The sequence below is a fragment of the Centruroides sculpturatus genome, unplaced genomic scaffold, assembly GCF_000671375.1.
Source record: "Centruroides sculpturatus isolate CEXI.00-Female unplaced genomic scaffold, Cexi_2.0 scaffold525, whole genome shotgun sequence".
In the NCBI taxonomy this organism is placed as follows: Eukaryota; Metazoa; Arthropoda; class Arachnida; order Scorpiones; family Buthidae; genus Centruroides; species Centruroides sculpturatus.
In genome coordinates, this window is record NW_019384791.1 from 509,384 (window position 1) to 527,386 (window position 18,003).

Sequence of the window (18,003 nt, forward strand, 5' to 3'; positions counted from 1 at the left end):
TTGATAATTTTTTTACTGAACACTTATTCTTTTTCCACGGATCAGTTGTGTATCTCGAAACATAGTTTGGGAAACAATGGTCATTACAATTTTTTGAACAGTTTCGTATAACTAAAGGCTTACTAAAGAGGGAATTGTCGTTCATTTATTTAAACTTAAGGTTACTTTTATTTTGAAAGAAGGCAAGACACAAAACATTTTTATTGTAAAGCTTATAAGCATTACTTTACAATTAAAATTCATATTANTCAACGTATATTTATTTTACCGAAATATAGTTGTGGTATTTAAATGTGGTATTATTATTGCCATGGGTATAGAATTATAGACAATAAAACATTGCATAAATCACAATTGATTTTACTACATTATAGTCAAGGATAATTGCATTATTAATATACGTTATGCGATTTTATTCTACGTAGAAGTAACGAGGAAAAATATGTTGTCTATCTTTCGTTTTTTCCTGCTTCAACTTTGATTACACCGAATACAATTATTCAAATTGTAATCTTGTATTTAATTTATTATTTAATGTCAATAAATGATTTCATGTTTTTTACTATACGTAAATATTTATTTACAGTCGGTTTAATTTTTAAATACTAAATGTCAAAACACTAAAAATTCATCGAAATAACTCATTAACGTTTTTCAGGAATATAGTTGCATGGCTCAGTAATCAGGAATTACAAAATTTATTCTAAAGTTTCCTCTTTTTGTCTAAATTGTTCATAAATTTTTCCCCGTAAGTAATTTATAAATTCCTGCAACATTCATTTCCTTTTCATATTAACAAGTCTAACGTCTGAATTTAATCTTCGAGTTACAAAATTCTCTTGCAAATTCGTTATTAAAATATTAAAAATTATAACACTGTTGATAAATACAATTAGCTCCGGATCGTACAACTGAACGTGGCATAAGATATTTCGAATAATGTACATAAACACCGAATATAAGGTGAGTAATTATTTAATTTGTCGTAGTTACATCGTCATGAATATGCATTTTAATGATAAGTTAAATGTAATTAATTTGTAAAGACTTTTAAACTATCAAATAAAGTAATTAAAATTTTATTTCCTTGTGTATTTTATAAGTAAAATTAAGTAAAGACTAATTAAACTTTCAAATATATCTGTAAAAATTCGTTCGAAATCATTAGGTTCTTATCAAATTTGAAAAGTGTTTTTCGTGTGTTGTAAAACACACGAATTTCGTGTGTTGTTTTCCGTGTGTTATTTTAAAATATTAAATGAAGCGAAGCTTAACTGCCCAAAAGCAAAAGCTTCCACTGAAAGTGTCCAAAATTCATTACAAAGGCAAAAGTTAGCTTATTGTCTTCAGAATGAAGAGATACATGCCAATANTATAAACAAAAAATTGTAGGATTACTTACCGAGTGTCACCATTCGACATTGCCATTGCTCAACATTGTTTTCGTCGCGGAACAGCTCAGCAAAGAGCGGCCGATTTCTAACAACTTATTTTTCTGTGAAAACTTCGTAGAACTTCGGAGACATCATTAATATAAATAATTTTAATCGCCGTTGAATAAGAAATGTTTCTTTCACAAGAAATGTATAAAATTACAGTACTGTATTAGACTTACGGTACCTAATTTACATACTGTACAGACGATAGTTAGCCTAAACTCTCCGTAGCGTGGCGCTACGCGGTGGAAAATATATATATAATTATAACAAAGTTACAATAAATTAAGTTAATATATAATTATATATACAGTACCTAATTTACATATAATTTATATATAATACTGTACAAACGATAGTACTGTAATCTCTCCGTAGAGTGGCGCTTGACGGCTGAAAATAGTTCGACTGCCTGATGACGTTTTACGTAATTATAGGAGTTTTTTACTGTTTTTTACGAATACCGTCGCAATTTTTTCGCAGTTTTATAGGAATCGTAATTATAGGTACCCGTTTTATAGGGGTCTACTGTAATTAAAATGAATACAGTATTTTAATAAATTTTTTTTTCACAACCATTTTATTTTGTGAATTTTTTTCACCATATGTTAATTTTAAGTCGATCCCCTATAACACGGGTTCCTATAGTTCGGATTCCTATTTGACGGCGAAAAAATTGCGACGGTATCCATACAAACATGGTAAAAAACTCCTATAATTCGGTAAAACGTCATCGGGCAGCCGAACTACTTTCTGCCATCCAGCTCCAATATACGGACAGTTTAGGCGGGTAAATTGAGTTTAGTATTGTCTGTACATATAATTATATATAAATTAGGTACTGTATATATAATTATATATTAACTTAATTTATTGTAACTTATGTATATTGTTTATATATATATTTTCTGCCGTCTAGCGCCATGCTACAAAGAGTTTAGGCGAACTATTGCCTGTACAGTATGTAAATTGAGTACCATAAGTCTAATACAATACTGTAATTTTATACATTTTGTGTGAAAAATAAAACATTCCTTATTCAACGGCAGTTAAAATTATATACATTAATGATGTCTCCAAAGTTCAACGAAGCTTTCGCAGAAAAATAACATAAAAAATCGCTTCCGCGGTTTGCTGAGCTGTTCCGTGACGAAAACAAGCTTGAGCAACGGCAATGTCAAATGGTGCACACTTAGTAAGTGATCCTACAATTTTTTGTTTATAGCGTAGTTTATACGGATTATTTCCAAAAAAAATATACGCGTTTTGGAAATGATGAGTCGGTTTAATCTAGAGTCGATTAATTTTATGGAAGAAAACTTTTCAAACAGCCGTAGCCCGACACGTATGCACAGTAAAGTGCATACATGTCGGGCTGTGATTGGCAAGGACTCGTAAAAAATCGATTGATAAATAACGGAATGTATCTACCGTCTTATATTGGGGTCGAATGTATACTATTTTACATAATTTTGAATGATTTTACTAGAATAATATTTAACCAAATAAAATGTAGACTTTCTGATAATATTCATAAATATTCTACTTGTACAAGAAAATTACAGCTCATTTCATAACTGAAAGTTTAATCAGTTTTATCTTATATGTAAACTTAAAAATAATGAATTTTAAAGTTTAATGGCTTCATCGAATTTTAACGTTACTTTTAAAATTTAAATAATAAATGAAAAGTAGAGAAGCTTTGTTCATTCATTAATTTATAATAATCATTTAAAAGTGTAGGAAATGTGTAGTATTATATATTTGTCTTATTCTCAATGTACAGTACAGTCGACCCCATATAAGATATAAGTACGTTCCAATTTATTAGGAATCCGATTTCTTACAAGTCGTTTCAATCACAGCCCGACACGTGTCAAGTTTACGGATTACGGCCGATTGAAAGGTTTTCTTTTATAAATTTAATCGATTCTACACTAATCCGACTCAACATTTCCAAAATACGTATATTTTTTCGTAGTTTTATAAGGAATCGTAATTATAGGAACCGTAATTATAGGGGTGTCGACTGTACAAAATAAGTCAGGACACAATGTTTATTTTTAAAAAAGTAAAACATCGTCATAAACCATGTTTAGAAAGGTAATAGTAAAATATGTTTCACGTTCAAATTAAATAAAAACGAGTTTAAAAGCATTTTTTAATAACTACGAATTAAGTTGAATTAATACTTTACAAATACGAAATGTAAACTCTAATCAATCATTTGATTGAATTTATTTAAATGATAAAAATACAAAAAGTTTTCAAAATACAGTCGACCCCCTATAACGCTGTAGATACGTTCCACTTTATAAGAATTTCGCGTTGTAGGAATCCTTCAATACATGAGCCAATCACAGCCCAGCACTTGTGTAGTTTACAAACTACGGCTGTTTGAAAGGTTTTTTTCTTTCATAAAATGAATCAATTGTAGAGTAATTTGACTCAAAATTTCCAAAACACTATAATTTTTTGAGAATAATTCGTATAAACTATGCTATAAAAAATTGTAGGATTACTTACAGAGTGTGCAACGTCCGACGTCACCATTCCTTAAGCTTGTTTTTGTCGAGGAGCAGCGCACCAAACGGCGGGCGCGATTTCTAATAAGTAATTTTTCTGCGAAAAATTCGCTAAACTTTGGAGATATCACTAATAGAAATAACTTTTACGGCCGTTACATAAATGTTATTTTTTCACAAGAAATGTATAAAATTACAGTACTGTATTAGACTTACAGAACCTTATTTAAATACAGTACAGACGATAGTAAACTCAACTTACCCGCCTCAACTCTGCAGTGTGTAAGTAGTTCGGCTGCTCATCTAGTATTGGTTTAGATTCGACTAATGCTGTCGCGAGACGAGTCGGCGATAACATTTTACCGCATTTTACGAGTCTCTTTTTGCGTCTTTATACGAATACAGTCTCAATTTTTTCCCGCGATATACGAATCTGCATTATATAAACCCGCGTTATAGGGATCTATTGTATTTGCAAAAATGTTCTTATCAGACATAATTTTAGAAATGTGCTTCATCTGTTGTCTCTTCGTATGACTTTAGGATTAAAAACTTTATTGCCGAAAGTGACTTTATTTAGATCTTTCTTTTTAAAAAAACCCGAAATTACACAATGAGACAAAAGATGAAGGACGCTTTTATACTTATGTCCGATGAAAAAATACTTATTGTGAATTTTTAAAATTATCGAAATGATGTTTTATTTTTATTTTTTATAGACAAAATAATATCTTTTTATAAATAAAAATTAAAACATGAAAACTNTTTTTAATTATTATCGGATGGCAAAAAGCTTAATTCTGAAGATAGGGATGAGTTTTATAGAATATTGTAAATGCCAATAATGAATACCATCTTCATTAAGTCCGACTCCTGTCGAGATATGACATATGATACCAATCCATCTCCTCACTCCTTCGACCATTAACTACCAAAATTTAATGGGATTAATGCCCCTTACATACAAGTTACCGAGCCAAATTTAGTTTCTTAATCTTCACCCCATTCTGAGATATTAAACAAAGTAGTCGCCAATACACGCACAAGCACACGCACACAGAATATTTTTTTGCTTTTATTATCTATTATTTATTTCTAATGTCTATAATAAACTGAATATCCAGGATATATTCTTTCGCGAATTTCAGTATCTTTTGAAATTACATGGTTAAATCTTCTAAAAGGAAAATTTCCGTATGGACATTCGCAGATATGTTCAGAAGTCGTTGGCCATTCCGTAGGATCTACTAATGTATTAATTTCCACAACTGTTTTCTTCGCATCTACTGGCAAATCAACATCTTTCACTCTAATTCTGGGTTTGAGTTTGATGGACTTGACAGATTTTGCTTTTTTTGACTGTTTATCCTCCGATTTTTTAGATTTCCTCCCTTTTTTCGATTTCTTTTTCTCCGATTTTTTAGATTTTCTTCCTTTCCTCAAACTTTTTGACTTTTTGGATTTCTTTGACTTCAATTTTTTCGGTCTGTCTGATTCGTTTTCAGAAATGTAAGGCTTAATAATAATTTTGTCTTGTTTCCCTGGCTTTTTTAGATATACTACTTGAGGATAAACAACAGGTGGAGGTGGCGGCGGTGCCACACTTACTGACAATTGATCTGCATTTATCATAGGCGCTTCTGTATACCCGCCACCCTTCTTTTTCAATAGTTTTTCGATTAATTTCATTCTTCGTTTTCTTCTTATCCTTCTGTTACTCCTTCTCTTTCTTCTGCGTCTGAGTCTAGTTAAACCACGTTCTCCTACTTCTAGCATCGGATCTGTATTCGTGTCTGCTTCAAGTCGATAAGATTTTACATCGGAATTCAATGTTTCTTTTTTACGTGAAGAACTAGGTTTTGAAACGAGATCAGATGATGAAGGTGATAATGATGACGTGTCATCACTATGCGTACTTAAATATGAACCATTTGTTGAAGATGGCGATGATGATGACATGTCATTACAATCCAGCGTTGAATATTCAGAACTGTCTGTTGAAGATGACGACGATGATGAAGTCTCATCACTCTCCAAATTGAAATTTTTGTCTTCGTCTGATTTCATGGAATTTCGAAACGGCATTATTTTATTTTCGGAAATTTCGGAAGGAACATTTTCAGTAGATAGATTTTCATTTTCATGCTTAGTTTTTATTACATAATTTCCTGAACTTGAACTAGGTCTATTCATGTTATTTGATGTTTCTATAATCAAATCTTCATTAGAATTCAACAGTTGTTCTCTTAAAACTTCTTTTATTATATCATCAATTTCGGGGTGAATAGACTCGAATATTTCGTTTTTCATTACTTCATCGACAATATAACTTTTGATATATTTAAATAATTCTTGTTTTGATTGATTTTTATTTTGATTCTCCATAAGAATCTATATAAACGAAATTAATTATAGCGTTGTTTTCTAATATCTACCAACCGTTTCTTCATATTTAAACGGTTATATAGTTTTTTCTTACTTGTAATAATAATCAACTTGAATTCCAATGTTTTTATATAACAAAGAACAATAAATAAATATCATTTCCTTATTGAAATAATAAAATTTGTTCTCATTATTAGATAAAAACTCTAGCAACGAGTTACGTAACTTTTCCAGTAAAAAATTTAAAATTGTTTCGTGACTCCATTTATTATATTTATCAAAAATCTTTTGATATTATTAATTATTATAAAACGGCAGAAAACTTAACTTTTGAGTATAGGGATGAGTTTTGTAAAAAATTGTAAACGCTAATAGCGAGTGAAATCTTTAAGTTCGACCCTGCTCGAGATATGACAAGTTACCTCCTTTTATCGTTCTACTTCTCGACTTTTAACCACTGAAAACTGAATAGCATCAATGCACCTAATACACAAACCTCCCTGCAAAACCTCAGAAATTTTCGGCAAAAGGCACAGGAGTTATTAAACTTCAAAGAACAAAATCGTACTAACACACACTAACAGCCATACATATAAAAAAATACCTTTTTTTTGCATTTTTCAACGTTTCAAGATCTTGAGTCCAAAAATGTGAAAATTTCAGAGATAATTTTTTTTAACCGATCACCATACTGTTTCTCTGTTATTATACATGGCATGTTGTATCAGAATGACATTTTAAAAATTTGGGAGATTGTAGAGGATGAAATTTTGAACGTTTTGATATCAGGAACCCATAGTCGGAAATGTGATATAAAGTTTCTATAGCGGTAGGAAGTGCTTGATCGCCCTTCACTTTGGTCCTTCCGTCCATTGAGTCATGTTATTGTTTTTGACTTATTCCTCTGAGGTTATGTAAAGTCCCTTGTGTACGCAACACCTGTAGGAACAGTTCATGAGCTTAAGGAGTGCATCTTTACAGCATTTAATACAATCAGAAAGGAGCGTGGCATCTTACAGAGTCGGACAAAACATGGTTCGTCGTTGCACATTATGTAACGAAGTTGGTGGTCGTCACATTGAACATTTACTCTAATGTGGTGCAGCCACTGATTCGATATACAGTTTAATTGTAATCTACTGTTTTGTCAATAAAACTTGTCATAAATACTGTATTCTGCTGTTTCATTCAGCATTCCGACTGCAAAGTGCAAAGTGGTGTAGAAACTTTATATCACATTTCCGGCTATGGGTTCCTTATATCAAAACGTTCAAAATTTTATCCTCTACAATCCCCCCAAATTTTTAAAACGTCATTCTGATATACCCTGTATACTAGCCAACAAAGTGGAAATGTATATAGCCTACTTTTATAGCAATTTTGAAATAAGCGAATTTTAATTTTATAAAAAACATTTTTGTTGTTTTAAATTTATATACAATTAGATACATTAATCGCCTCAACTGAATAATATCGATGAAATTTCTTAAGCATCGTATTTATGTTCACAATCATTTTAGTTTCTTAATAAATTACCAGAAATTTTATAAGCGTATATATTCGGCATCTGTGATAAAGCTACGACTAGTAATTTCATGTGGAAAACACTAAAATCACTATTAGAATATATGATGAAATATTCACAAATTAAAATATTTGTGTATAAGCCATTAAATTATTATTACCGTTATGTTTATTATCTAAATAGAATAATAAATTCACGAAGTTAATCATGACAAGTGACACAATCAATACCTACAAAAAAAATTAAAACCGACGTATTGTTAATTAACTACATAACAAATAAGTACAGGTATAAGTGGAACTTGGATTAGACGATGTGATCCCGATATTTTTTATATACTTTTACATATCAAACGGCTTTTAAATTTAAAACGATATAAGTTAAGTAGATAAAAACTTTATACTGTAATGTGTCGTATTGCACCCAGGCCTATAACTAGATAGTGATTAGGTGTGCTGAACTACCTCTGTCCATTATTTCAAATAATAAAATTCTATTTGATTAAATTTTTTAGATATATTGATATAATTTTTAATATTTAAATGACGAATATTTTTCTGGTGTTCAGTCATTTGCCAAGTGGAAATGACCGAACAGAATTTAAGGCTGCTAAGAGCATCGACTCGACAACAAATAAAAATAACAGGCGAAAGAGACCATAATAAACAAAGTCGGCTTTACTATATGATATTGCGTTTTATAATATGAAAAGAGACGAAATATGATTTCAGAAAATATTTTCTTTGTGTATTCTCATTACTATTGCTTTAATAATTGTGTTCTGGTTTATAATTCCACCTAATCGACAGACTAGTCACGAAGTTATCCGGGTTTTCTTTACGGGTTTTCTTCACTGTAACACCTAAATGGGAGCCAGTTTTTCATAGAAAGTCATCCCGGAAAACTTATATGTTGAATTGCGTTATTCTATCAATCCAATTCAATCCAATTATGTTGATATTAAATTTAGTACTACCATTAATTATATGTGCTGGTTAGTTTATGTGTAGTCACTCATAAACAATATGTAAAGTAATTTTAGAAAATTATAGAATTTATAAATAACCTTTAATTATCGAGTTTATTCTAAATAACAATTCAGCAACAAATATTGATTTTTTTTTGTCTGTTTTATTGTTTAAAAATAAAATACAGTGAGTTCATTTCAAAGTAGCAGTCCTATTATTATTATAATTTCAGTGCTTTAACTAAGTTAATAAATCGGCAGATTGTCCAAAAATTCTCTGAATTCTTCTGCCTCACGTTTCTGCAGATGTCTATATTGGTTCAATTGTGCGGTCAAGTCTCGTTTCCTTCTACCCTTAAATGCAGAAATCAGACTACCTACCAAACCAGGAATTAAGCCAAAGAAGGCATGGCAGTGATCAGCAACTGTAAATATAATAAAAATTATCATCTCAAGATAGTAATACAATTCTAAAATATTGATGATAATACATAATTAATGTTACTAATTTTTAATTATTTGTGAATGTTGAAAAAAAAATCTTTAATCACAATTTTTTAATCATAAACTGACGATTTTTAATATTATATTAAAATATTATTAACAATGCGATTATTGCATTAAAATTTATTATTAATTTATTAAAATTATTATATTTAATATTATATTAAAATATATTACAATGCGATCGTAAAGTAGCACCGCAGTGAGGCTAGCCCATGTGGCTCAGGTGAGTAGTAAATCATAATTTGCTTTAATTAACTANTGAGTTTTGTAAAAAATTGTAAACGCTAATAGCGAGTGAAATCTTTAAGTTCGACCCTGCTCGAGATATGACAAGTTACCTCCTTTTATCGTTCTACTTCTCGACTTTTAACCACTGAAAACTGAATAGCATCAATGCACCTAATACACAAACCTCCCTGCAAAACCTCAGAAATTTTCGGCAAAAGGCACAGGAGTTATTAAACTTCAAAGAACAAAATCGTACTAACACACACTAACAGCCATACATATAAAAAAATACCTTTTTTTTGCATTTTTCAACGTTTCAAGATCTTGAGTCCAAAAATGTGAAAATTTCAGAGATAATTTTTTTTAACCGATCACCATACTGTTTCTCTGTTATTATACATGGCATGTTGTATCAGAATGACATTTTAAAAATTTGGGAGATTGTAGAGGATGAAATTTTGAACGTTTTGATATCAGGAACCCATAGTCGGAAATGTGATATAAAGTTTCTATAGCGGTAGGAAGTGCTTGATCGCCCTTCACTTTGGTAGCTATCCTTCCGTCCATTGAGTCATGTTATTGTTTTTGACTTATTCCTCTGAGGTTATGTAAAGTCCCTTGTGTACGCAACACCTGTAGGAACAGTTCATGAGCTTAAGGAGTGCATCTTTACAGCATTTAATACAATCAGAAAGGAGCGTGGCATCTTACAGAGTCGGACAAAACATGGTTCGTCGTTGCACATTATGTAACGAAGTTGGTGGTCGTCACATTGAACATTTACTCTAATGTGGTGCAGCCACTGATTCGATATACAGTTTAATTGTAATCTACTGTTTTGTCAATAAAACTTGTCATAAATACTGTATTCTGCTGTTTCATTCAGCATTCCGACTGCAAAGTGCAAAGTGGTGTAGAAACTTTATATCACATTTCCGGCTATGGGTTCCTTATATCAAAACGTTCAAAATTTTATCCTCTACAATCCCCCCAAATTTTTAAAACGTCATTCTGATATACCCTGTATACTAGCCAACAAAGTGGAAATGTATATAGCCTACTTTTATAGCAATTTTGAAATAAGCGAATTTTAATTTTATAAAAAACATTTTTGTTGTTTTAAATTTATATACAATTAGATACATTAATCGCCTCAACTGAATAATATCGATGAAATTTCTTAAGCATCGTATTTATGTTCACAATCATTTTAGTTTCTTAATAAATTACCAGAAATTTTATAAGCGTATATATTCGGCATCTGTGATAAAGCTACGACTAGTAATTTCATGTGGAAAACACTAAAATCACTATTAGAATATATGATGAAATATTCACAAATTAAAATATTTGTGTATAAGCCATTAAATTATTATTACCGTTATGTTTATTATCTAAATAGAATAATAAATTCACGAAGTTAATCATGACAAGTGACACAATCAATACCTACAAAAAAAATTAAAACCGACGTATTGTTAATTAACTACATAACAAATAAGTACAGGTATAAGTGGAACTTGGATTAGAAGATGTGATCCCGATATTTTTTATATACTTTTACATATCAAACGGCTTTTAAATTTAAAACGATATGAGTTAAGTAGATAAAAACTTTATACTGTAATGTGTCGTATTGCACCAAGGCCTATAACTAGATAGTGATTAGGTGTGCTGAACTACCTCTGTTCATTATTTCAAATGATAAAATTCTACTTGATTAAATTTTTTAGATATATTGATATAATTTTTAACATTTAAATTTCGATTATTTTTCTTTTGTTTTGTGGCATACGAACAGTACATTGTTTAATAGTATTAGATTTAAAAAATTTTTAGGTAACCGTGAGCCGGATTATTTTTTTTCCTCCTCCCGATAAAGCTGTCCTACAATTTGCTAGAGTCACATCTACTATAGTTGGTCTAGCTACGCATTCGCTTGCGCCGTGTAATAAATTCAATTTTTTATTTTGTTAATATATTCAGATATGATTTTACTACATCATGCTACGATAGAAATCAAATAAATAATCAGATATATTATTATTCTAAAATACATAACTAAATGCTAGGCACATGGAAAAAGTGCCCTGTAGGCACCTGACAAAATTCTGAAGACACATGATGTTTCTCATTACATTAAAGATAAAACTGATTAACAACATGATTTTTGTCAATAGGAAATTGTAGTTAAACTGTTAAAAATATTTAAAATAGTAGTCAGGAATAAATCATTTGACGCTTTTAAAGTTTTAGCGCAGACTTTTGTTTATATCGAGAACAGAAACATAACATACACCTCACTCGAAAGTGTTGCAGCAGATAAAGACATGTCTACTCTTGGGAGCACAAATGTTGAAACTCTGCATAGTCTTTTTGAGTCATATATTTCGAAGTAATTCATCAACAGAAAACAACATGCTGTTTGGAAGAAAAAGCCCTTCGAAAAGAGGACCGACTAACTATGAGAGTATCATCCTGAAAGCAGTAACTGGAATCAGCATCTCAGAGAGATACGCCATCTGGAAAATGACCGAACAGAATTTAGGGCTACTAAGAACATCGACTCGACAACAAATAAAAATAACAACAGGTGAAAGAGACCATAATAAACAAAGTCGGCTTTGCTATATGATATTGTGTTTTATAATATGAAAAGAGACGAAATATGATTTCAGAAAATATTTTCTTTGTGTATTCTCATTACAATTGCTTTAATAATTGTGTTCTGGTTTATAATTCCGCCTGATAGACAGACTAGTCACGAAGTTATCCGGGTTTTCTTCACGTGTGTAACACTAACACCTAAATGGGAGCTAGTTTTCCATAGAAAGTCATCCCGGAAAACCTATATGTTGAATTGCGTTATTCTATCAATCCAATTCAATCCAATTATGTTGATATTAAATTTAGTATTACTATTAATTATATGTTCTGGTTAGTTTATGTGTAGTCACTCATAAACAATATGTAAAGTAATTTTAGAAAATTATAGAATTTATAAATAACCTTTAATTATCGAGTTTATTCTAAATAACAATTCAGCAACAAATATTGATTTTTTTTTGTCTGTTTTATTGTTTAAAAATAAAATACCGTGAGTTCATTTCAAAGTAGTCGTCCTATTATTATTATAATTTCAGTGCTTTAACTAAGTTAATAAATCGGCAGATTGTCCAAAAATTCTCTGAATTCTGCCTCACGTTTCTGCAGATCTCTGTATTGGTTCAATTGTGAGGTCAAGTCTCGTTTCCTTCTACCCTTAAATGCAGAAATCAAACCACCTACCAAACTAGGAATTAAGCTAAAGAAGGCATGGCAGTGATCAGCAACTGTAAATATAATAAAAATTATCATCTCAAGATAGTAACAAATACTAAGTTGAAAAATTTGAATGCTACTCATATAATTAATAACCCCATTAAACACGTATGAAATTTTCAAACCATCAAATATAAAAACATACAACTAACCCGATAATTAATTTAAATATCAAATGAATAGTCGATTTCTTTAGCGGGTTACTTAATAATTAGAAATTTCATTTAATTTATAATATTGTAGATGGCGATGACAATGTAACTGACAACGTAATCGCATAGTAAGGAGGAGTTGAGGGTTTGATAATGTTTACGCAAAGTAACAAAAAATGTATTTCCTGAATTATATGTATTTTATTAATTAATAATTAATTAATTAAAATAAATTAATTTTTTATTGATAAGCTACATTTAAAGTGGTTAATTAATATAATGCTAAAATATTGATGATAACACATAATTAGTGTTACTAATTTTTAATTATTTGTGAATGTTGAAAAAAATCTTTAATCGCAATTTTTTAATCTTAAACTAACGAATATTAATATTGTATCAAAATATTATTACCAATATATTATATTACAATATAAGCTTATAGTTTCACTATAAACATAAAGTTGTACAGTGCGGTCGTAAAGTAGTACCATAGTGGGGAAGCCAATGTGGCTCGGACGAGTGGTGACAACATAATTTACTTTAACTTGGATTGGAGCAACTAACTTATACTTTATTTTTAAGCGGAGGAAGCTATTTTGTGGATCATTAATATATCTTTCCAGCGCAGTTAGGCAATACTCACATAATATTATCTTCTGTAATTTATGCAATTATCTTGCATGATATATTTAAAACTACAGTTATATTTTTTTAATCTGTTCTCTAATAATAACACAAGCTCAAAACGTTCAAAGCCTTTTGAAAGATCCATAACATTGTAATGCTCAATACCTACAGATTTATTTAGAATTTCAAGAGTATGCTTGAAGTAAATGAGAAAAAGCAAGAAAACTAACAGTACAATATATGGATACACTAGAAACCTTCGTATTTTTAGTTACAAAAATCTCAAAAATCTATGCTATGTGTTTCTAGATTATTTTAAATAAATTAAATTAAATTATTCATACTCGAAGAAACTGTAATCTCCTTGGTCATACTGTCTCTTATCTGTAAGCATACACTTGAATTAAGAGACATCCGTCTGATGCACAACATATGTACAAAACGTATAAAATATAGTAAATGATAGACACGTAAATAAACGTACATGTCTGCATATTACAGGCAACCATATGTATTCTCATAAAAACCCGCGTTCTACTTATAAGTGTAAATAATATTTATAGGAATATACGCAATGTTTATAGGATAGGCATAATTATTAAGATTTAAACAAATATCATAACAAAGAAAGAGCAAAGTAATCGAATATAAGAAGGAAATTCATCAGTTTTTAGTCTTTAGATAAAACAAAAACTTACCAATGAAATTTTCACCTTTTTTCGACTTGTTACTGCACTTTCAAATGCTAAATCGAAAACTCGCATACGTCTTCCAAAGTGAATTCGAAAAGGTTAGCATCACAATGGCGGCTTCCAGAAAGTTCTCTCGCTTTCTGGCTTCAGCCTTGTGTTGTCATGTCCATTTCTTTATACTATAACCTCCTTGCGCACGAATGCCTGTAATGTCATTACCTTTCCCGTTCATTGCAGATCAACTTTACGATCGCACTGTATGTTAATTTCCCTGTTTTTTTCTCATAAATTTAATAAACGATTATTTTTACTTATATTTTTTTTTCAATTGTATCTTCCAAAACAAAAATATTTAATAAGGTCAACGTTCATATACAAAACAGTAATTATTATTTTAATTTTTAACATCACCATTTTATATTTTAACTTACCGATCAAAACGACAAAGAAGACAACAATAAGATGTTTTATTTGCATCTTGTGGAATTAGGGAGCTTTCCGGATCTAAAAAAAAAGTAATATATATTTCATTTTTTATTATTTAGCCTTTAAAACTTAGAAATGGAATATTAATTTTATTGTTTTCCAATTTTTTTTAATATTGAGTTTTAAATCAAAATCTATAGACTATATTTTATTTTACTTGAACGAATTGTAAAATGATTTAGTGTTTTTTAGTGGCTCAAGGGCCCATTACCAGTGGCGGATTAAGACCTTTTCGGCCCCTTAGCACAGAAAATTGGGGCCTTTTACGTAGTTTTTCATCGTAAACTAATAACGTCTAATGGTAACGTCTAATTGTATCGTAGTTTATAAAATTATTTATAAACTACGATACAATTCAAACAGTAAGATTTTTTTTTCTAATTTCGGGTGTCCCAAGGCATGTGCCACACGTGCCTAATAGGTACGTGTGGCACATGCCTTGGGCAATAGGCACGTGCCTAATAGGCAATCCAGCACCTTTCTTGACACAAATTTCGCCTGAAAGTCGGTCAAAAAATGAACGAAATCAAGCTACTCGATTAAGCAATATCCATAGAACACTATAGCTATTAATATAATACATTATTTATTAATTTTTCTATTATTGAAATGAAATATTCATTCAACTTAATACTAAAAAATAATGAACGAAGTACATTAAGTTTACGTTCATTCGTTACCTTTGAAGAGTTCCGAGAAGTGATGAACAATCGAAAGAAGCCAGTATAAATACTAAATTTGGAGCATGCGCTAATGCTGCTTGTAAAAAATATCGTCATCGGCAATCGTAATAAAATTCTTTTGATGGTAATTACGAAGTTTTATTATACAGCATTACTATTAGTATTAATATATATTTGTAATATTCTCTATATAGAGAAGGCATAGTTCAATTACTTTCGTAGGAAAGTATGTTTATAAATAGATTTCTTTAGTCTTTTTCATTATAATAGCGTATTAAACTACCGAATAATTTATTTGACTTAATGCACGAGGCATAAACTAGTCTACGTTGTTTCATAATTTTCCCAATGATCAAGTTTAATGTAAAAAACCTACAGTATTTTTATCGTGTAAAATGGGATATCAACTCGTATCCAGCTGTTATCTATTAGAATTTTTAAATGCTTCTCTTGTAAAATTAAAATCTTTTAATTATACAGCTATTAAAGCAAAGCAATGATATTAGGGTCAGCTAAAATGGTTGCAACATAGAAGAGATATTTCCCCAGAGCTCAGTTGCGAAAAATCTAGAAAATTCATCTTGAATTCGAACCTAAATTTCTCAAAAAATTTTATCTGCCGACAGAGATAAATTTTTATGATTCAATTATTTATTTCTATAAATTTTTACAAGAATTAGTCATCAAAGAATTGGCCTGAAAATTTGCTTTTTGTTTTAATAACGCTTTTCAACCTGTGACACTAAGCGCACCTGAAGACCCATCATAGGTTCGACTAGGCCCGAAATGAGGCCGGTCGAATGCATAATCATGAGAAACGAAGCACAGTATATCCAGGTCAGTCTGTGAAAGCGAAAATTTTTAATGTTTCGATTCGGAATTGAACCCGGGTCCTTCCTAAAGGGCAGACTGGTGTATTTATTGTCTCGAGTATTCAATTTCCAATAAGAAATTATCCTGCGGGTGTTCATAAATTACATAATAAGATATGGGCGATTCGATATGTAGGTAATCGTTGCGATATTACAAGAGGGTGGTGGTATTTACAAAAAGTTGAGTAAAGGTAGGACTAAATACTTGGGTGAACAGGATAATTCATTTTTGTTTCTTAAATGTTGCATGGAGAACCATATCGTTTTATGCCATTTATACTCTGTACATTTTTTTATTTATTTTAAATTTTATAGCAGTTGTAGATTTTATTTAAATTTAGTGTTAAAAAATTAATTAAAAAATATCACTTGGTGAGGCAAAATATGAATTCGAAATTAAGATGTAGCAAAGTTATAATTTCAAAACCCATTAATAAATTTATTCTATTTGTCATCGGTATAAAAATAATAAAAAAATAAAATCATTTGATTGGAATTTTTCAATCGTATCTACCAGATACGAATGATATCAGAGAAAAAATATTTATTAATAGTCTACACAAAACTTATAAGTAAACCAACATATTCGATAAGAATGTTAATTTTATTTTCTAAGAATAAAATTTACTTTACCTTTTCTCTATTAATTTTCTAATTTTGATATAGAATAGAATAAAAACATTTAATATATCTTCAAAAATATTTGATTTCCATGTATGTAAAACAATTCGGAAAGTTACATGCGTGGGCATAGCGTCATTGAAGATATAGAAGATATATCGTCACCATGATAATATTTAGTGTGTACTGATTAACCCCTATCAAATACCCTTATTAATATTTCCTGTGCACAGTTAGCGGATTTGTTATAAGATCAAGCTAGTAGTTTCTTACAGTCCTAGCCATAAAATAGTGGAGCCAAAAATCTTTATAGAGTGCAGAAAAGAAATATTAATAATAAGCCCTTTAAATTTTTATTACCTGAGATACCTGGTTTTACTCGGAAAAAAACCTCAGAAGAGGGTCAGCTAGAGAAAAGAGTGTCTTGCGCACCTTTCCTAAATCTGTTCCTGTAGTCAAATAAGTTTAATTAACGCTACAATCATCAAAATTAAAAATTTTAATGCTCTGTATTTTTAACAAAAACATGCTGATTTATTATTACCTTTCTTCAACAAAGACAAACAATTTGGACTTTGGAAAAGATTAACTTATTTGCATCTCGTATTCAGTGGTTTAGCCACTCAGGCCCCACTTTTTTTAAACTCTTCCGCCCTGTGGGCACTAAGAGGGCTCTTTTTAGCAAGACCATTATGGGTCCGGCCAGGCCCACAATGGAACGGCAGGGTGGAGTCATATCCGGACGGACCACCACCGAAAAACTCCCGGGGATAATTCGATCCGTTCGGATTTAAACTCGGGTCCCCAGAGCGGTAGGCTGCCACCTTGACCGTTCGGCCATCCGGCCGTCTCTTAGGACCCACTGGTGAGCCCTTAATAGATTGATTATGTGTTACGTTGCCATACTTCATCAAATCAAATCATTATAACTTTTATTAACTTTTGTCATTTTATTGACTTTAATAAATAATAA

At 30.4% G+C, this 18,003-nt stretch overlaps 1 protein-coding gene across 1 annotated transcript; it reads right to left on the reverse strand.

The window, feature by feature from the left end:
• Nucleotides 1–4,999: 4,999 nt before the first annotated feature.
• Nucleotides 5,000–6,474, reverse strand: LOC111629323. The gene is made up of 2 exons (XM_023373210.1): nt 6,441–6,474; nt 5,000–6,352 (listed from the first exon to the last, which is right to left on the reverse strand). The coding sequence occupies exon 2, from the start codon at nt 6,344–6,346 to the stop codon at nt 5,057–5,059; it is 1,290 nt and encodes a 429-aa protein (XP_023228978.1). The 5' UTR covers nt 6,347–6,352; nt 6,441–6,474; the 3' UTR covers nt 5,000–5,056.
• Nucleotides 6,475–18,003: the final 11,529 nt, after the last annotated feature.

Bases quoted from the DNA above. Each gene is read 5' to 3' on its own strand.
- LOC111629323 (XM_023373210.1), bottom strand. From the start codon at position 6,346: ATGGAGAATCAAAATAAAAATCAATCAAAACAAGAATTATTTAAATAT.